Source organism: Anser brachyrhynchus (genome assembly GCF_964034855.1).
Source record: "Anser brachyrhynchus genome assembly, chromosome: 9".
NCBI lineage: Eukaryota > Metazoa > Chordata > Aves > Anseriformes > Anatidae > Anser > Anser brachyrhynchus.
In genome coordinates, this window is record NC_137703.1 from 9,593,830 (window position 1) to 9,612,174 (window position 18,345).

The window sequence follows — 18,345 nt, forward strand, 5'->3', positions numbered from 1 at the left end:
ATACAGAGTGGCAGGGTTTGGGAAAACAGAACACAGATTTAGGAACAGAACAGCGGGGTTTGGGAAAACAGAACAGATTTGGGAACAGAAGGGCAGGGTTTGGGAAAACAGAACTGTGGAGTTTGGGATACAGAATGGCAGGGTTTGGGAAAACAGAACAAGGGGGGTTAGGATCCAGGAGGGGCTTCTCCCCTGCAGCCCCGGGGAGAAGGAGCACCCCGGGGGCAGCAGCACCCAGGCTCACCCAGCCCCGCAGGGCATTGCGCAAAGCCAAGCCGCCCCCCCCGGGAGTGGAGCACCAGGATGACACAGCGGCACGAGTGTCCACAGAGTTTTATTTCCTCAACTCTCGGTAACAAAAAAAAAAAAAGTTTTACCCCTACCCTCCCCACACCGCCTATTTCCCACCCCCCCAAGCCCCCCCCGCCCCAGCTCAAACGTCGTAGTTGGGGTTCTTGCGCAGGATGACGAAGCCCTCGAGGATGGGGGTGACGGGCACGTGCTCCTCTGTGGCCAGCTCTGCCCGCTCGCCGTGCGCCAGCAGCACCGGGGTCGTGTGGGTCTGGAAGCCGGTGATGGTTTTGGGCTTGCCCGCCTGGCCCACCACGTCCACAGCCTGCGAGGGAGAAGCGAGATAAGAGCAGGGGACGCACGCGGGGCCCCCCCCAGCACCCCGTCCCCAGCTCTGGCTGCCCCCTCACCTGTCCCACACGAACCGACACGGGCAGAGGGCGCAGCTCCTCGTCGAAGGTGACCAGCATGCGGGGCTGCATGGCAGCGACGAGCCCGTAGAGGACGTAGTGGGATTTGCCCAGGATAACTGGAAGGGGACGGAGGTAGGGGCGCGGGGTCAGCACCCAGCAGCACCCACCCCACAGGGCAGAGGGGTGCCCGGGGTGCCCGAGCCCGCAGCACTCACTGTTGCGCACGTCCAGGAAGGAAACGAGGACAGTCAGCAGCCCCGCCACGGCCACCTGGCTCATGAGCTGCCGATCGCTGTGGTAGGGGCACAGCGTGAGCGTCCCCTTGCCCAGGTGGGTCAGGCCCTGGCGGGGCAGAGAAAACAACGTCGGGATGCAGTGAGACAACTCCCAGGGTCCCTGCCAGCGGCACCCCGAGGCCACCACCGCCTCCTGCGCCCCCCGCGGGTAACCCCAACCTGCCCCTTCCCCCCACCCCGAAAAGCACCAAGCGTGGGGCCGTCACCTGGGCTAGCCGCACCATGAAGAGGTTGTTGGGGTCCTTGGCGTGGTACTGGGCGAGCTGCCGCAGCATGGCAGCCAACCGGGCATTGTTGGTACCTGGAGAACAGGGGGCACGGGCAGAAATTAGGGTACAGGGCTGTGGTGTCCCCCCCACCCCCCGCCCAGGACCCCCAGGTGCCCCGGGCTGTCCCCCGGGCTTACCGCTGCCCACCATGCCCATGGCAAAGATGGAGTTGTAGGAGACCTCGGGGTCAGCGTCGTGGGAGAACTTGCTGAGGGTGTCGAGGATGTTGAGCCGGGGGTTGGAGACCGAGATCAGCGCCAGGGCCAGGGGCACGGCCCGGCGCAGGGTGGGCTCCCCGTACCGCAGCTGCAGGGGAGGGAAGGTGGGTGCTAAACCCTGGGTCCCAGCACCTCGGGGTGCCCACCGCCCAGCTAACCGAGGCCTACAGCGATGTGTTCTGCTTTCCCCAGACCCCTCCTCCCATTCCCAGGTCCCTGCCCAGCCCCGCGTTGTCCCCCCGCTGCCACTCACCAGGTGACCAAAGGTGCGCAGGGCCATCTCAGCGCCGATTTCCTCGCCCATGGCGATAAGCGCGATGCCCAACACCGCTACGCCCTGTGGGGACACGAGTGCTGAGCGCAGGCAGCACCCAGCCCCAAAGCCAGGTTCCTACAGCTCCCCCCAAGCCCAGCTGGACATGGGGAGCGGGGCACCCAGCTGGGGGCTGCCTTCCCCCAGCTCCAATCCCACAAGGGCCCAGGGACCCCTCGGAGGCAGCCCCCGCATTCCCCCACCTGGTGAGCCCCCATGTCGGCTGAGCTCTCTTTCTTCTCCTTCTCTTTCTTGTCCTTCTTGTCCTTGTCCTCCTCCTTCTCCTTGGAGTCAAAGTGCTCGCTGCAGATGTGCAGGAGCTGCTGCACCTTCAGGACGTTCCCCGAGCCTTGGGGGGGGAGAGCGGCGGGCCGGGATCAGCGGACGGAGGGCTCAGGACCCGCTCCCCTCGGCCTCCCTCAGCCCAACTCACCCGCGTAGGCGCAGATGTCCACCAGGGTGTTGGCGAAGCTGCGGAAGGGTTCGGACACCACCTCCAGCGCCGCCAGGATGGCCTCGATCGCCTCTCCTTTCCCTGCGGGGCAGCGCGGGGGGTCAGAACCCAGAGGCTGAGGCATGCTCGAGCTGGGGGCGGCTGGCGCTGCCCTCCCTTACCCAGGTGGTTCAGGCCCAGGCCCAGCGGCAGCCACCGGGCGTAGGTGTCCTTCAGTTCCGTCTCCGATTTCTCCATGATGGTCTGGAGGATGGTCGAGGTGACGTCCCCGTTGCAGGAGCCCACGGATATCATCCCGCAGGCCAGGGCGGTCACGCCAGCCACCTGGAGAAGGAGAGGAGGAGATGCTGTGCGCTCAGGGAGGGCACAGAATACCCTCGGTCCCTCCAGAAATTTAGAATATTGGAGACCTGACGGCTTCCCACCCTCCCACATCACGTGAGTGGCTCAGAAGGGGAAAACAAGGTCGTGGTTTGGCACAGCACAGCGCCAAGCAGGGACACGCGGAGCCCAGACGGGCTGCGGGACAGCCCCGGCATCCCCAGGAGCTGTCGGGGACCGGGCAGGGCAGCGGGACCCCACGCGCCCACCCCCTGCTTCGCTCCCTACCTCCATGCTGGACTTGGAGTCTCCCATCACGGGCAGCAGCAAGGTGAGGACGTCCTCGCGGTTGGAGCCCGCGTAGGCCAGCCCCAGGCTGCGGAGAGCCCGGAGGAGCGTTAGGGGGGAGCCGCAGCGCCCATATAGCCAGCGGGGCTGGGGGCAGGCCCTTACCCGAAAATGGCTCCGATCCGCATGGTGTTGCTGTTGTGGAGGACGTAGTCGGACAGGAGGGCCAGGGCAGGGTCACACTCGTTCCTGACCCCTGAGTTGACGATGCCACAGGCCAGGAGGGCTCCCGACTGCAAGACAGAGGCGCCGTCACGCAGCAGCCACCATGGCACGGAGCTTGCTGTCAGGCAGTGACTAACGTCACCCCACGGGTTACACCCTCCCCACAGGGTAGGCTAGCTGGTACCAAGTGAGCAACGCCACGCCGGAGCCAGCTCAGCAGCACTGAGCTCACAGCTCTGCGAGAAAAGGACCCCAAAAATGCTCCAGGGATTCCCCAGGAGCTCCTCAACCCGGCTGTGAGCTGCTCCAAGGCCTGGGACGCCGGGCACCCAGCCCCTCCAGGGGCAGCCACGCGCACACAGCCCACCCCACGGGGCCAAAAAACTCAGGCTGGGGTCAGCACCGCTCACCTTGATGTAATCCTCTGAGGAATACAGGTACTTGTCGATCTGCGTGAGCCCCCCGTCCACATCCCACAGCAGTATGGTGCCCAGCGAGGCCGCGGCACTCAGCATCCCTGGGTTCCAGGGGAGAAAAGCCCACGTCACCCCCAGTCGATGCGCCCTGCCTGGGCAGGAGGCGGCCAGGGGCACGGGGCAGCCCCGCGGGAGCTGTGCTCAACGGCCCCGCTTTCAGCAGGTCCCCAAAAGGACCGGGGTCACAACCCCAGGGCTCCGGGCACCTCCAGCCCCTGCCCAGGCGCCTCTCTCACCGTGGTCCTTGTTCTTGTACAACCATTTATTGCCGTCGTCTGTCAGCAGCTTGTCTTGTCCGAAGGCAGCGTTCACGAAGCCGTTCACGAAGGAGGAGGCCAAATTCATCCGGGCCGAGTCCACTTGGGAGCCGCTGCCCCCGAACCCTGGGGAGCGACGTCAGGGTGAGCCAGGCAGCAGGGCAGCCCAGCCGCACCGCGCAGCTGTCCCACGCCACACACAGGCGAGGATCTGTCCCCCAGCGATGGGGAAGGAGGAGCCTGAGCCCACGGCGGGCAGCAGAGCCAGCTCCGTGCCGGGCCAGAGGTCCCCAGCGGGCTGCCTGCCTGCCCCAGGACCCACAGCAACGCCCCCCAGCCAGGACCAAGCGAGGCCGCGACGCAAGCCCTTACGGTTATTTTCCAGGTGGGTTTTGTAAATATCGTCCGGCACTTTGGGCTCCATGATATCCAGCTGCAGAGACGGGGGAGAAGCGGTTACCTCCGCGCCCACGCGCTGCAGGCAGCTGCTGCGCAAGGACAGCCCCTCCAGGTGCTGCCTGGCCTCGAGGGGACAGAGGATCTCTTCCCAGCTCTTGCCCCGGAGCCCCCAGCTTGGGGCAGCCCCGGGGCTCTTTCCCCAGCCAGCCGCCCACCTCTCTGGCCAAGGCCAGGAAGTTGCTGTTGAGCTGAACGTTGGACATGATCTCCGTCAGGTCCTCATACTCCTCCACATCCTCGTTGAGCTCCAGGAAGACCCCGTGGCGGCCCAGCATGAAGGCCATCTGCTTCTGGACAACCCTGCACGGAGGGGAGAGGCTTCGCAAGCGCCCAGACCCCAGCCAGCCCCGCCACAAAGACAGGCTGACCAAACAGCAGGCACCCACCCCCGCCCACCCTCCTCTGGGGGCACACGACAGCAGCCCAGAGATGATCTGCTCCTGCCCATCCTGACTTTAGGGACAAAAGTCTCCACTCAAGCCCCCAGAAACGTTCGGCAGAGGCAGGATCCAACCCAGATCCGTCTGGACGGGGAGCTGCACCCCCACCGCACCGTGCTATGGCCCCAGGAGGGCAGGAAATTTCAATCTCCGCTTACACGTCCTTGCAGGAGGTGAAGATGTCCTCCACCAGCTCCACGTCATTGAGCATCAGGGCCAGGCGCAGCGCTTCGGGGTACCGGCTGAACTTGCGGAAGATGCCCAAGGCGCAGCGCAGGAGAGCGGAGTTCTCAGGCTCCGGGACGTAGCTCACACAGCTTGGAGGAGGAGACGGACAGATGGACACGAGGGTGAGCCACCCGTCAAGACAGCAGGGCCGGGAGAACCGTACCCACGCCGGCCCCTCACCTGGTCAGGTAGAGGCACACTTTGGAGTAGGCGTTGTCGTCGATGTACTTCTCCAGCATGTCCATCTGCTCGATCTCCATCAGCAGGTCACAGGCCTCGTGCTCCGCGTTGTGAGCCATGTTGTAGGGCACGATCTCCTTGACCAGGGTGAGGAGCGTGTCCCGCTGGGCCTTGTCCGCCTCGTCGATCTCCTGCCACTCCTTGGCCACCTCCCCCGCCAGGTGCCTGCGGGGAGAAAAGGAGGTCACCACCACAAATCCGGCTTGGCCCAGGGACGCGGAGCAGCTGCTGACAGACAGCTGGGGCTGCGTGGTGTTTAAGGGGGCTTCGTGGTGTTTAAGGGGGCTTTGTGTTCCTGCAGGGGCCACAGCTGGGGAAATCCCAGGGAAATCCCCCCTCAGGCCCTCCGTCCTTCCCAGGTCCCGCTCCCAGCCAGGCCCACCTGACGTATTCGTGCCCCCACGACGCCAGCTCCTCCTGGGAGCCCACCAGCCGGTACTTCAGACACTCGCGCTCCCCGCTCATGGTCATGGCCAGAACAGAAATGATGTCTGCTGCAAAGCGCTGGGGGGAGACGGAGAGAGCGCCAGAGCTTCAGAACCCCCGGAGATGAGGGCAGCCCAGGAGCACAGTGCCCTCCCTGAGCACGCACCGGCCATGGCAGGGGGCGGAGGCACGGGACGGCGGGGCGGGAGCGCTCACCTTGTTCTCCCCCGGCGCCATGCTCTCGTAGATCTCCTTCAGCTTGCCGTAGTGCGGCCGCAGGAACTTGAGGGGCTTGGGGACGGACGTCATGGAGGTGGTGGACGAGCGGATCTGCCGGCGCAGCTCCTCCAGGGCGGGGCGGTACAGGGACGTGTCCTTCTCCTGTGGGGGGAAGCGGCCCGTCAGGGGGCCGGTTTGGGGGCCGGTTTTGGGGTCAGATCCCCCAAGATTGGGGCCGGGCGGCCCCACGGCGGGCACTCACCCCCAGGCGCTCCACCAGCATCTCCAGCTCGTCCTGCAGCTGCTTGTCCTCCTCCGACTGCGGGGGGGGGGGACAGAGGGGTGAGGGCCGTGTGGGGCCGGGGGGGGCACCCCGTGATGTCACCCCCATGACGTCACCCGCCGTGACGTCACGCGGGGAGCCCCGAAGTGACGTCACCCCCCCCTCACACACACCGCCGGGAGCCCCCCGCTGACGCCCCCGCGGGGCAGGGGTGGGGGGGGTCGTCATCACCCCTCGGTGACGTCATCACTCGTCGGTGACGTCACCACCTCCCGGCGACGTCACGCCCCTCCGGTACCCTCAGAGCCCCCCCCCCCTCCCCGCCCGCCCGCCCGGTGCCGCCGCCGCCCCCCCGCCGTGACTCAGCGCGGCCCCGCGCCCACCAGCTCCTGCTCCTTCTCGGGCCCCGGCGGCTGCTCCCGCCGCTCCCTGCCCCACGGCGGCGCGGGTTTCTCGTCGCCGCCCGAGCCGGGCCCGCCCTGCACCCGGCTCTGCCCGCCGCCGCCGCCCGCCTCCATGGCCCCGCTCCGCCGCCGCCGCCGCGCACCCGGCCCCCGCCGCCGCGCCTGCGCCTGCGCCAGGCCCCGCCGCCCTCCGCCAATCAGCGCGCGCCGCCGGCGAGACGTCACCGCCGCGCGACGGGGGGCGGGGCGGGGGAGGTGGGCGTGGTTAGGGGGCGGGAGTGGGCGGGGCTTAGCGCGGTGGCCACGCCCCTCGCGTGTACCGGCACCGGGGCGGGGGGGGGGGGGCACCGGGACCGGGGGGGGTAACGGGACCGGGGGGCGCCGTGGAGGCAGGGGCACGCCGCGGCCCCGTGGAGCGGCCGGTGGCGGAGCGGCGCTGCGGCGGCGGCGGGGCGCTGCTTGCAGCCACCGGGGCCGGTGCGCGTCCCCCGGTACCGGGGGGGGGCCGGGAGGTGCAGCACCAACGGGGCGGTGCCCGGGTGGGAGCCCGGCGTCGGGTCCCGGGGCCCGTGGCGGTGTCAGGTCCCGGTGCCGGTGTCAGCTCCCGGTGCCGGTGTCGGGTCCCGGTGCCGGGGCTCCGCCCGTGCGCACGGCGGGCGCGGCCCCCCGCGGTCACCTTGGCGCCGGGGCCGGGCGGGGAGGAGCGGAGCGCTGAGACCGGGCTGCGCCCCCGGTGCCCCCGTTCCAACCCCCCCCCCCCCCCCCACGGTACCACCGGCTCCAGCCGCGCCCCCGGTGCCTACGGGCGGTGCCCCGCCGGTACCCGCCACCCCCCCCCCCGCCATCGCGGGGTCTCCATCCACCCATCCATCCATCCCTGCCCGATCCCGCTCCCGGTCCCGGTGCCGGTGCCGGTGCCGGTGCCGGTGCCGCCATGGCGGAGGCAGGCGGCGCTGCGGGGGCCCGGCGCTGCCCGGGCGGGGAGCGGAGCTAAGGCGGGAGGCGGCCCGGGATGGCCAGGATGAACGTGGCCCTGCAGGAGCTCGGCCACGCCGTGAGTGGGGGCCCGGGGGGGCGGCAGGGACCGGAGGGGGGGGGGGGCGGCATACGGAGGGAGCCGGTGCAGGGCAGCCCCGGGAGATGGGGGGGCTGCGGGGGGCTGCGGGGGGCTGGGCAGCCCCTCCCCGTGGCAGCAGGGATGGGGGGGGACAAGGGGATCCCCCCCCCCCGGCAGCCGCCGCCTGGGGTCGGGCGGGGGGTCCTGGGTAGCCCCCCCCCCCCGCTCCACCGGGGCACGGAGCCCACCGGGGTGTGGGGGTGCTGCGGGGGGGTGCCCCCAGAGCCAGCCCCGGGGGGGGGGGGGGGCGGGGAGGGGTCCGACCCCAAATTGGGGTGCCAGGAGGTGCCAGCAGGTGCCGGGGGGGGGGGGGTAACAGCGGTGACAAGGGGACGAGGGCGGGTTGGGGACCCTGGGGGCCAGCCCCCGCCTCCCCTCACGCCCCCCCCCCCCGCTGCAGATAACCCACCGGGGCGTTAACTCTGAAGCCTACCGATGGCACCGGGCGCTCTCCCACCCAAGCACCCGGCTTCTGCCGGCTCAGCTCCGTGCCCCCCCCCCCTCCCGGCTGGGTCCTCGGCAGCCCCCCCAGGCCCTGGACAGGGGGTCCTGCCCCCCCCCCCCCCCGGCTGCCCCCCACCCCGTGGAGCCCCCGTCCCCCCGCAGCACCGCCCGCCCTGCCCCGGGCTCTCCCGTTTGCCCCGAGCACCGCGGGGGCCGGGTTGGGGTACCGGGGGGGGGGGGGGCTCCCAGATGTGTCACCCCAATGCACATCTGCATGGAAAGTTCCAGGCTTTGGGGGGGGGGCGGGGGGGGCGAGGAGAGGGGGAGGGGCAGAGCAGAGCCAGCGGTTGCCTGGTGACGAGGACCACGTCTCCGTGGCACCTGGCTGATGCCGCGGCTGCCATGGCGACGCGGAGGGATGCTCTGGCCCCCCCCCCGTGTCCCCCCCCCCGCAGCACCCAGCCTCACCTTCCCAATGGCTCCGGGGGGGTGGGGGGCAGCTTCCCAGGGGGGAGCCCCGGGCTGAGCCTCCGAGGGAGGCCCCAGCGCCCCCCCCGAGCGGGCACCAGCCCTCGCTGTGAGAGGCGGAGGGGGTGAGGGGGGGGCTCGGCCACCCCCCCCGGGCCCCCCCCAGCCCGCTCTGTGCCCCGGCAGATGCCCGACTACAAGCGCGCCACGCTGCAGGAGGACGAGGCGCCGGAGCCCGCGGGGGACGGCAGCGCCTCTCCCGACAGCGTGGAGGTGAGCCCGGACCCCCCCCCAAATCCCCTCCTGTCCCCCCCCCCCCCCCCATTTCCCGCAGCCCCAACCTGCCCGCAGCCGGGGGGGGGGGGGGGGGGGGGGGCAGCGGGAGCTGGGGTTGGGAACTGAGAGGCAGCCCCCGGGGATGTGCTGGGACACGGCCAAAATGCGGCAGAGAGAGCTCCTGGGCCAGATTCCTTCCCGGCAGCTTTGGGGGCTGGCGCCCTGACCCCCCCACCCCCCCCACCCCACCCCGGGGATGCTCCAGCTATGGGGTGACCCCTCCCAGGGGGTCCCAGCGCGGTCCCCAGCTCGGTCCCAAACTCATCCCCACGCCGCCCAGCCCAGCCGGGGCACCCAGGGGCTGTAGGGGGAAGGGGTGGGGGGTGTGTGGAGGGGGGACACAGATGCGATTTGGGACCCTGCCTCCTGCCCAGGTGGGGTTTCGGAAGGGGCCGGGGCCGCTGCTGAGCCGCCTGGCGTCGCGCAGCCCGCTGGAGCTGGCGCTCAGCGCCGTCGCCGTCACCCTGGCCCTGCTGCTCGGCGCCGCCGTCGTTGCGCTGGCCGTGCAGTACAGCAGAGGTAGGGGCAGCGTGCGTGTCCCCCCCAACCCCGTGCCCCCGGGAACGGCAGGATTGGGGCACACGCACGCACACGTCCCCGGGTGCTCTGCCCACCCCCGGCGGGCGCTCGGGGCCTGGCCCCGCGGCGTGCCTCGGTTTCCCCCCCCCCGCGCACAGCCTGCCGTCCCTGCCAGATCCCTCTCGCAGCACGTGCCTGACGGACGCCTGCGTCCGGGTGGCCAGCAAGATCCTGGAGGCCCTGGACCCGGCCACGGACCCGTGCCAGGACTTCTACCAGTACTCCTGCGGGGGCTGGATCAGGAGGAACCCGCTGCCCACCGGGCGCTCCAAGTGGAGCACCTTCAACAGCATCTGGGACCAGAACCAGGCCATCATGAAGCACCTCCTAGGTGGGTGGGCGCCGGCGGGGACACCGAGGCTGGGGGGGGGACACCCCTGGGTGCATGACGGGCGGAGCCCCCCCGGGGCTGAGCCGCAGCCCCCCCCCACACACACACAGAGAACGCCAGCTTCAACTCGAGCAGCGAGGCGGAGAGGAAGACGCAGCGCTACTACCTGTCCTGCCTCAAGGAGCAGCGCATCGAGGAGCTGGGCGCACAGCCCCTCGTGGAGCTCATCGACAAGGTGGGCGGCACGCGGACCACCGGGCTGCGGCAACGTGTCCCCGTCCCGTGCCCCACCCAGCTGGGTGACGGATGCCCCCCCCCCCCCCCCCCCGGGGGGCCGCTCGCGGGCAGATCGGCGGCTGGAACGTCACGGGCTCGTGGAACCAGAGCGGCTTCATGGAGGTGCTCAAGGTGGTGTCGGGCACGTACCGGGCGACCCCCTTCTTCACGGTGTACGTGGGTGCCGACTCCAAGAGCTCCAACAGCAACGTCATCCAGGTGGGGCACCGGCGGGAGGGGGGGGCACCGGGGGGCACCGGGGGGCACCGGGCTGCCCATATCGCCCCTCTGTGCCCCCTCCCAGGTGGACCAGTCGGGGCTTTTCCTCCCCTCCCGGGATTACTACCTGAACAGGACGGCCAACGAGCGGGTGAGAGGAGCGAGAGCCCCCCCCGGTAGCTGGTGCCGTGGGGGGGGGGGGCCAGGCCGGGACCCGTGGGTGGGGGGCGTCCCGCAGACGGGACTGAGCCAGCCGCCGGGGGTCCCGCCAGGTCCTGGCCGCCTACCTGGACTACATGGTGGAGCTGGGCACGCTGCTGGGGGGGGCCAAGGAGCCCACCCGGCTGCAGATGCAGCAGGTGCTGGACTTCGAGACCCTGCTGGCCAACATCACCGTGCCCCAGGCTGAGCGGCGGGACGACGAGAAGATCTACCACAAGATGAGCATCGCCGAGCTGCAGGTGGGCACAGCTGCCCCACCGGGAAAAAACCCCTTCTGGGGACCCCTCCGGGCCCCCTCCCTGTGCTGCAGCCTTGGGAGCCGCGGGGAAGGAGCTTTGGGGCAGGGCAGGGATCTGGGGTGCCGAGGGAGCTGGGGACGTCGGGGCAGGGTGGTGCGGAGCCGTGCCAAGCGCCCGGGCGCCGCGTCCCCGTGTCCCCCAGGTCCTCGCCCCCGCCATCGACTGGCTGGATTACCTCTCCTACTCCCTGGCCCCGCTGGAGCTGGCCGAGACGGAGCCCGTGGTGGTGTACGGGGACGCCTACCTCCAGCAGGTCTCCGACCTCATCAACGGCACCGACAAGAGGTGAGACCCCCGCGGTGGCTCCCCTTTGGGGCTGAACCCTCGGCGGGGGCACCGGGCACCCCCACCCCCCGGTGCCGGTCCCATGGCAAGGCGCAGCACCCCTCTGCCCCCGCAGCGTCCTGAACAACTACCTGATCTGGAACCTGGTGCAGAAAACGGCCTCCAGCCTGGACCAGCGCTTCGAGACGGCCCAGGAGAGGCTGCTGGAGACGCTCTACGGCACCAGGAAGGTAACTGGGGGGGCGGGGGGTCTCCAGGACCACCCCACCGCCACCCACAGCAGCGCAGGGGCAGCCGGAGCGCCTCTGCCCTTGGGGCGCCCTTGGGGTGCTGAGCCCCGGATGCTGCAGGAGGATTTGGGGGCTGTTTTTTGGGGTGGGGGGGGGGTGGGGGGGTCACTGCTGGGTGTTTCCCCACAGCCTGGGGGGCAGGGATGGAGCAGGGGGAGGGGGCTGGGGCTGCCCCGGGGGTCTCAGGGGCTCCCGTCTCACCCCCGCAGTCCTGCACGCCCCGCTGGCAAACCTGCATCTCCAACACGGACGACACGCTGGGCTTCGCCCTGGGCTCCCTCTTCGTCAAAGCCACCTTCGACCGGGACAGCAAGGCCATCGTGAGGACACAGCCCACCCCCCCGTCCCCCCCCCCCGTCACTCCCAGTTCCCCCCCCCCCCCCAGAGCCCGGTGACGGTGAAATGGGACCCCTGGGGTTGGGGTTAGGGGGGGCCCGCCCGTGGTCACATCCTGCCCGAGCCGTCCCTGTACGATGGGCACCGAGGGGTGGCACGGGGCGGGCACGGGGTGACGTGGCAGGGAGCTGACAGGGTGCATGTCCCCCCCCCCCACTGTCCCTGTCCCCAGGCCGAGGAGATGATCAGCGAGATCCGGACAGCTTTTGAGGGGTCCCTGGACCAGCTGGACTGGATGGATGAGACGACCCGGCAGGCGGCGAAAGAGAAGGTGCCCCCGGGGTGGGGGGGCGGGTGGTTGGGCGACACCCCCCCGGGCATTTTCTGGCCTCATCTCACCCCCCAGGACCTCTCCCCACGCAGGCGGATGCCATCTATGACATGATCGGCTTCCCGGACTTCATCCTGGACAACAAGGAGCTGGACGACGTCTATGACGGGGTAGGGGGCTCGCGGGGGGGGGGTCTGCCCTGCTCGCACCGAGCCCTGGAGGTCCCCTGGTGGGATGACAGCGGGGGGACGGGGACAGGGCACAAAACGGAGCCGCCCCAAAACCCTGCGTGGCCGGACCCGTCCTCACCCAGCCTCTCCCCCACCAGTACGAGGTCTCCGAGGACTCCTTCTTCCAGAACATGCTCAACTTCTACAACTTCTCCGCCAAGGTGATGGCCGACCAGCTGCGCAAGCCCCCCAACCGGGACCAGTAAGGGAGTGGGGGGGCTCTGGGAGGCACGGGGGAGAGGTGACCTGTCCCTGCCCGTGCGCTGTCCCCCCAGGTGGAGCATGACCCCGCAGACCGTCAACGCCTACTACCTGCCCACCAAGAACGGCATCGTCTTCCCCGCCGGCATCCTGCAGGCTCCCTTCTACGCCCGCAGCCACCCCAAGTGAGCCCGGCGCGGGGCTGGGGGGGTGGAGGTGGGGGACGGGAGGGGACACGGGCAGGCGATCCCGACCCCGGGCTGCCCGGGACGGGGAGGGGGGGGCGATGCCGTGATCCCTCTGCGCTCACCCGGCTCTGCCCCGCCGCCCCGCAGAGCCCTCAATTTCGGCGGCATCGGCGTGGTGATGGGCCACGAGCTGACCCACGCCTTCGACGACCAAGGTGAGAGCCCGCGGGCAGCGCCGCCCCGACCCCCCCCATAGCCTTCCCGTCCCCCTGCCCCCCCGAGACCCCCGCCCGCCCCCGTGCCCTCGGTGTGGGGAAGGGGTGCCGCGGGGGGGGGGGGGGGGGGTGCTTCGCCATCCATCGCATCGTGCGTGCTCGTGGCCGCGGCCACCCCCCCCCCCCGGCTGGCTGGCTTCCCCTTCTATGTCCTGTCTCCCCAGGTGGCACCCGCCGATTCCTCCCCCCGGCTTCTCTGTGCAGCTTTCGCTCCATCCGCTTGGTGAGGACACGGTGGCTGCAGCTCGGGCCCCCCCCCCCTGCGGCCCCCCCGCCGCCTCCTCCTCTTCCTCCTCCTCCTCCTCCTCCTCCTCCTCCTCCTGGGGCAGGGGACGGGTCCCTCTCACATCCGCTCTGCTTTGCGCCTCTCACCGGAGCCAGCGGGGTTGAGCTGGGGGAAAACGGGGGAATTTGGGGTCACGGGGACAGCAGGGGACACCGGGGGGGACGACACAAAAACATGGCTGAGCCCCGGGACAGAGACCACCTGGAGCAGGAGCTGGGGGACGCCTTCTCCCCAGGGTGCTCCAGGTCCCCTGAAGTCCCCCAGGCGTCCCCACGGTGCTCGGCAGTGCCCGGTTTGGGGACCCCGCAGCGTGGGCTCTGTGAGGGGGGGGGGGGGGGAACAGCATCCCCCGGTCCCGCTGCCCCACGGCTCGGTCCCGCAGGCCGGGAGTACGACAAGGAAGGCAACCTGCGGCCCTGGTGGCAGAACTCCTCGCTGGAGGCCTTCAAGAACCGGACGGCGTGCATGACGGAGCAGTACGGCCGCTACACCGTGCACCGCGAGAAGGTCAACGGCCGCCAGACGCTGGGCGAGAACATCGCCGACAACGGCGGCCTGAAGGCAGCCTACAACGTGGGTCGGGGCTCCCGGGGCGCGCGCAGCCTCGTGGGTGTGCGCGTGTCCGCCGTGGGGCTTCACGGTGCCTCCTCCCGCAGGCGTACAAGTCGTGGCTGCAGAAGAACGGGGACGAGAAGCGCCTGCCGGCCCTGGGGCTCACCAACCACCAGCTCTTCTTCGTGGGCTTCGCGCAGGTACGGTGCTGGGGGCCTTCCCCTCCCAGCCCCCGGGTGCCACCCCGCTGGTCCCCATCCCGCCTACGGGGCCGGAGCCGTGGCCCGGTGTTGGGGCGAGGGCGGGCTCCCTCCCCGCGATCCCCCCGGCCGCTCCCGCTCCCCCAGGTGTGGTGCTCGGTGCGGACGCCCGAGAGCTCCCACGAGGGGCTGGTGACCGACCCGCACAGCCCCGACAAGTACCGCGTCATCGGCACCCTCAGCAACTCCCGGGACTTCGTGGAGCACTTCGGCTGCCCGCTGGGCTCGCCCATGAACCCCGGCCGGCACTGCGAGGTGTGGTAGCCACCGGGACAGCCTGCGGGGACGGGGACGGAGGGCACCGTGCCCGGCTGTAACCCACCACCCGCCCCCCGACCCTCACCGGGTGCCCACGGGGCCACCGTGAGCCCCCCCCCCCCCCGCACGCCCACCGCTCCCCGCGCCCCCCGGCTCCTCTCCGGTGCCCAGCACGGGGCCCCCCGGGGATGGGACTGGGGGGGGCGGAGAGGCCGCGGTGCCCCCCACGACCCCACGGGGGGCACCGGAGCCGAGCCCCCCACTCTGCCCCCCGGTGCCGGTGTGGGCCGGGGGCTGCCCGGCTCCGGTCTCCCCTCGCCCCCCCCCGTCCCGCAGCCCGGTGCCCGCTTGCTGGGGCCGGGGGGGGAGCGGGGGGAGCCCGGTGCCCGGTGCCCGCCGCTGGCTTCACGGAACGATTAAAGCAGCTTCCACCGAGCCGCCGCCTCCGCCTCCTTCATGACGGCACCGGGGGGGGGGGGCTGAAGGACCGGGAGGGAGGGGAACGGGCGGGGACGGGGGCTGCGGGACGGCACCGGGGCACGGGCCCTGGGGTGCGAAGACCGGGCTGTGGAGACCCGGAGACCGGGAGCGGGGACCCCAAGGGACCGCGGCCCGGCCCCCGCCCGCCTCAGGGCCTCCATGGCCGGGACACCGGTGCTCGGCCCCCCCCCCACCGGTATCCGGTACCGGGCCCGTGCCGCAAAGCCCGCCGGGATTTGTAGTCCTGGCGGCACCTTCCCGGTTGCAGCCCGGCGCGAGGGATGCCGGGAGATGTAGTTCTGCGCCCCGCCTGTCCTAACGCCCCGCTATAGGGCCCGCACTGCATTTCCCAGCAGGCACCGCGCGGCGGCCGCGGACCGGGGCCTGGGCGCCGCCGGCCGGCCTCGGGGGCGCGGGGGGCGGCGGGGCCGGGCTGGGGTGAGCGGGGGCGGCGGGGCCCAGCGGGGGGCGGGGGGGAGCCGGGACGAGGGGCGGCGAGGCCGGGCCGGGGGCGCCGGGCCTGGAACGGGGGGCACCGGGCGCTAGGCCCCGGTGAGGCCCCCGGGCCCAGCCCCGCTCTCCCCTGGCAGGCACCGGCCGAGCCCGGCGCCATGGAGCCGGTGACGCCCGTGGAGCTGCTGTGCCTGGGCTCCAGCCTCGCCTTCTCGGGGCTCTTCTACTACCTGTACCGGAGGAAGGCCGGCGTGGCGGCGCGCGTGCAGGTAGCCCCGTGCCTCCGTGCCACCCCCGGCCCGGCTGCCGGCCGCGGCACCGTGGCCGGGCTCAGGCAGGCCGCATCCTGCGCGGCCCCGCGGGGCTCACGGCCCGTCCCTGCTCTCCCAGGAGGCCCCGAAGCTGCAGGTGGACGATGATTTAGCAGCGCTGGCGTCCGCCGCCGACGGGAAGTGCCTGCCCTACGTTGCCCTGGAAGGTGAGGAGGCCCCGTGGGCATACACCGGGGACGGGGGCCAGGCTCCCCTTCCCCGGGCTGCGACGTGTCCCTTCGTCCCCAGGCATCGTGCTGCCAGCCAAGGCGGCGCTGTCCAGCCAGTACCACCGGGGGATGCAGGGCGTGATCCAGAAGCTGCTTCTCAAGGAGCACCGGCTGATCTGGAACAGCTTGGCGCGGAGCTGGTGAGCGATGGGAAAGGACGGCAGGGGTGGGCTCGCACCGACGGGTCCACACCCCCACCCTCTGGGGGGCCACGCGAGAGGCTCTCGGTTCAACCCCAGCAGCTCGGGGCTCCTTCGCGTCCCCCGCGTCTCAGCGCCGTGCTCTCCGCTTGCAGGACCGAGAGCGAGCGGGTGCTCTCGGAGCAGGTCTACACCGTCCCCTTCTTGCTGGCCTCGCCGGACGCCGAGGCGGTGACGCAGGTGAGCGTGGAGAGCCCGCTGCGAGCCGTCCGCCTGCCCCTGGAGACGGTGTACGAGCGCTTCCAGCAGCCGGCCCACGGCTTCCGCGACCTGCTGGGCCACTACCTGAGCGGGGAGAAGCCCAAGGGCATCCTGGAGACCGAGGAGATGCTGCGGGTGGGGGCCGCGCTGACGGGCATCGGGGAGCTGGCCCTGCACCCCGACGGCTCGCTGCACCTCCAGCCGCCGGCCCGCGAGGGCGAGTATTTCTTGTGCCTGGGGGACTGGCAGGCGGTGCTGGCGGAGCTGGAGGCGGCCAGCGGCTTCTGGAAGGGGGCGGCGGCGCTGTGCGCGGCGCTGGGGCTGGCCGTCCTCCTCCACGCCGTGTGCCGGGCCCTCCGCCAGGCGCGCCTCAAGCCGGAGCCCGAGGACAAGGAGCCCGAGGGCGAGGAGGAGGCCGAGGCCGGAGGCCTGGAGGACTCGTGCGTGGTCTGCCTCAGCCGGCCCCGCGAGTGCGTCCTGCTGGGCTGCGGCCACATCTGCTGCTGCTTCCGCTGCTTCCAGGCCTTGCCCAGCCGCCTCTGCCCCATCTGCCGGGGCCCCATCGACCGCGTGGTGCCCCTCTACCAGGCCTGAGGGCGCCTTTTGGGGTGGGGGGGGGGCACAGGGAGGGGCAGCGCCAACCGAGCCCAGCCCCGAGCCTGGGGGAACCTCAGGGGTCCACCAGCACGCGGCTGTGTGGTTCCTGCTGGGGGGGGACGGGTCCCAGCGTGCCCCCGTCTGTTCTGGGGGAACCTACAGCCCCCCCCCCATCCTGTTTGTCTGCCAAAGGACCCCCCCCCCCTTAACGTGAGTGGGCGGGGGCAACGTACTTCTGGTGCCTAATGTAAGGAGTCCTCTGCACCCTCTGGGCCTGTTTCTGAGCCCTGACACCCCCCCCCCCCGCCCCCCCCAGAAGGCATGTGGCTTTTTTTCCTTGCGTTGCTTTTCCAGCGCGTGGCTTTGTGGAGAGAACAGGGCTGGGGGCGAGATCCCAGGGCCAGCGGGGCACAGCTGGGGACGGCAGGGGCCGGGCAGAACCCCCCCACACACCCCCCGGAGCCAGCGCCGTGCTGCACCTGGGTGCCAGCGTCCCCCTACCTCACGCCTGCACCCCGTAAGCGGGCTGTCTGGGGACAGGCACCCCCTTCACCAGCTGCTCTGGCACCCAGGAGGGGGGGGACGGGGGCACCCTGCCCGTGCCCCCAGCACCCGCCGAGCCCCGCGCACCCCCCCCGGTGCCCGGCCCCGCGGCCGATCGCTGATAAAGCCGAGGAGCCGAGCCCAGCCTCGCGTCTTCCTTCGCGCCGCCAACACGGGGCCGGGAGCTGCCCCCGCCGCCTCAGGGCAGGGTGCCCCCAGCACCCCGGGGTGCGGGACGGATGGGTGCCGTTACCGTGGCGATGCTGCTCTCGGTCTCCATGGCAACTTTCACCCTGCACCCCCCCCATCCTGCCTGCGGTTGCCCGGGCAACCCGCAGGCTCTCCCGGCTCCGGCAGCTTTGGGATGCCCAGGTTTTGGGGTGGGGGTGTTGTGCCCCCCTCCCCGCAGCATCCGTTCCCCATCGGTTTGGGGCCGGGCACGTGCTCGGGGCAGAGGTGCCACCGTGGCGGCGTCCCCGCTGCCAACCGCGGCGCCCCCAGAGCACCCCTGGGACCCGCGGGCATTTTTGGGGTGGGACGAGGGGGTCCCCCCCCTCCCCGCGGCAGCGTGGCGCCGCAGAGTGAGCAGCGGGGAGCGGGTCCCCCCCCCGCGCAGCCGGGCATCCCCCCCGCAGCAGGAGGGATTTCGGGAAGGGGATAAATACCAGCTGGCACAGGGCCGGGCTGCCAGGAACGCGCTCCCCGCGTGCCAAGAGCTGCTGGCACGAGCGGGCCGCGAGGTGCCCGTGCGCCCGCAGGCTGCTCTGCTCCTGCCCTGGGGCTGGGCCGCCGGGGGGGGGCCCACGGCCACCTCCCCTGGGACAGCACCAGGCTGACGTCCCCCTGCCCCCCGGGGGGGTGCTGGGGGTGCCTGGGGAAGGGGACTCCTGTTGTACCCAGCGCCGTCCCTGCAGGCGCTCGGGGTGGCATCACGCACGGACCCCCTCCTGCCACCCTGTGCCCCCCCCGGGGATGCCACCAGCCCCGCGGTGCCGCGTCCCCCCCCCCGTGCAGCCCCGCGCAGCCC

General features: G+C 71.6%; 3 protein-coding genes across 3 annotated transcripts; 2 read left to right on the forward strand and 1 right to left on the reverse strand.

Moving 5' to 3' along the window:
* Positions 1-316: 316 nt before the first annotated feature.
* Positions 317-6,684, reverse strand: PSMD2 (proteasome 26S subunit ubiquitin receptor, non-ATPase 2). The gene is made up of 21 exons (XM_080603821.1): positions 6,500-6,684; positions 6,096-6,152; positions 5,831-5,995; positions 5,571-5,692; positions 5,129-5,353; positions 4,879-5,037; positions 4,436-4,580; positions 4,194-4,254; positions 3,801-3,947; positions 3,499-3,605; positions 3,029-3,156; positions 2,864-2,951; positions 2,416-2,578; positions 2,234-2,335; positions 2,004-2,149; positions 1,741-1,824; positions 1,407-1,575; positions 1,207-1,301; positions 920-1,046; positions 702-820; positions 317-616 (listed from the first exon to the last, which is right to left on the reverse strand). Exons 1-21 carry the CDS (start codon positions 6,632-6,634, stop codon positions 434-436), a joined length of 2,727 nt encoding a protein of 908 aa, XP_080459947.1. The 5' UTR covers positions 6,635-6,684; the 3' UTR covers positions 317-433.
* A 515-nt stretch (positions 6,685-7,199) lies between these two features.
* On the forward strand, positions 7,200-14,309 carry ECE2 (endothelin converting enzyme 2; the record flags this gene model as incomplete). The annotated part of the gene is made up of 19 exons (XM_080603846.1): positions 7,200-7,574; positions 8,736-8,822; positions 9,260-9,404; positions 9,580-9,795; positions 9,906-10,030; positions 10,144-10,290; positions 10,376-10,441; positions 10,563-10,751; positions 10,954-11,096; positions 11,212-11,326; positions 11,596-11,706; positions 11,955-12,053; positions 12,146-12,223; positions 12,382-12,485; positions 12,559-12,669; positions 12,820-12,887; positions 13,616-13,806; positions 13,890-13,985; positions 14,133-14,309. The coding sequence occupies exons 1-19, from the start codon at positions 7,533-7,535 to the stop codon at positions 14,307-14,309; spliced, it is 2,310 nt and encodes a 769-aa protein (XP_080459972.1). The 5' UTR covers positions 7,200-7,532.
* An 801-nt stretch (positions 14,310-15,110) lies between these two features.
* On the forward strand, positions 15,111-17,457 carry LOC308199548 (mitochondrial ubiquitin ligase activator of nfkb 1-A-like). The gene is made up of 5 exons (XM_080603890.1): positions 15,111-15,221; positions 15,374-15,505; positions 15,627-15,714; positions 15,797-15,917; positions 16,073-17,457. The coding sequence occupies exons 2-5, from the start codon at positions 15,395-15,397 to the stop codon at positions 16,770-16,772; spliced, it is 1,020 nt and encodes a 339-aa protein (XP_080460016.1). The 5' UTR covers positions 15,111-15,221; positions 15,374-15,394; the 3' UTR covers positions 16,773-17,457.
* The last annotated feature ends 888 nt before the right edge of the window (positions 17,458-18,345 follow it).

Excerpts from the sequence above, each read along its gene's own strand:
- PSMD2 (XM_080603821.1), bottom strand. The coding sequence starts at position 6,634 with ATGGAGGCGGGCGGCGGCGGCGGGCAGAGCCGGGTGCAGGGCGGGCCC. Across the intron at positions 2,952-3,028 it reads CGGATCGGAGCCATTTTCGG|CCTGGGGCTGGCCTACGCGG; the intron begins GTAAGGGCCTGC and ends GGCTCTCCGCAG. Across the intron at positions 1,825-2,003 it reads CCGACATGGGGGCTCACCAG|GGCGTAGCGGTGTTGGGCAT; the intron begins GTGGGGGAATGC and ends GTGTCCCCACAG.
- LOC308199548 (XM_080603890.1), top strand. The coding sequence starts at position 15,395 with ATGGAGCCGGTGACGCCCGTGGAGCTGCTGTGCCTGGGCTCCAGCCTC. Across the intron at positions 15,715-15,796 it reads GCCCTACGTTGCCCTGGAAG|GCATCGTGCTGCCAGCCAAG; the intron begins GTGAGGAGGCCC and ends CTTCGTCCCCAG. Across the intron at positions 15,918-16,072 it reads AACAGCTTGGCGCGGAGCTG|GACCGAGAGCGAGCGGGTGC; the intron begins GTGAGCGATGGG and ends CTCCGCTTGCAG.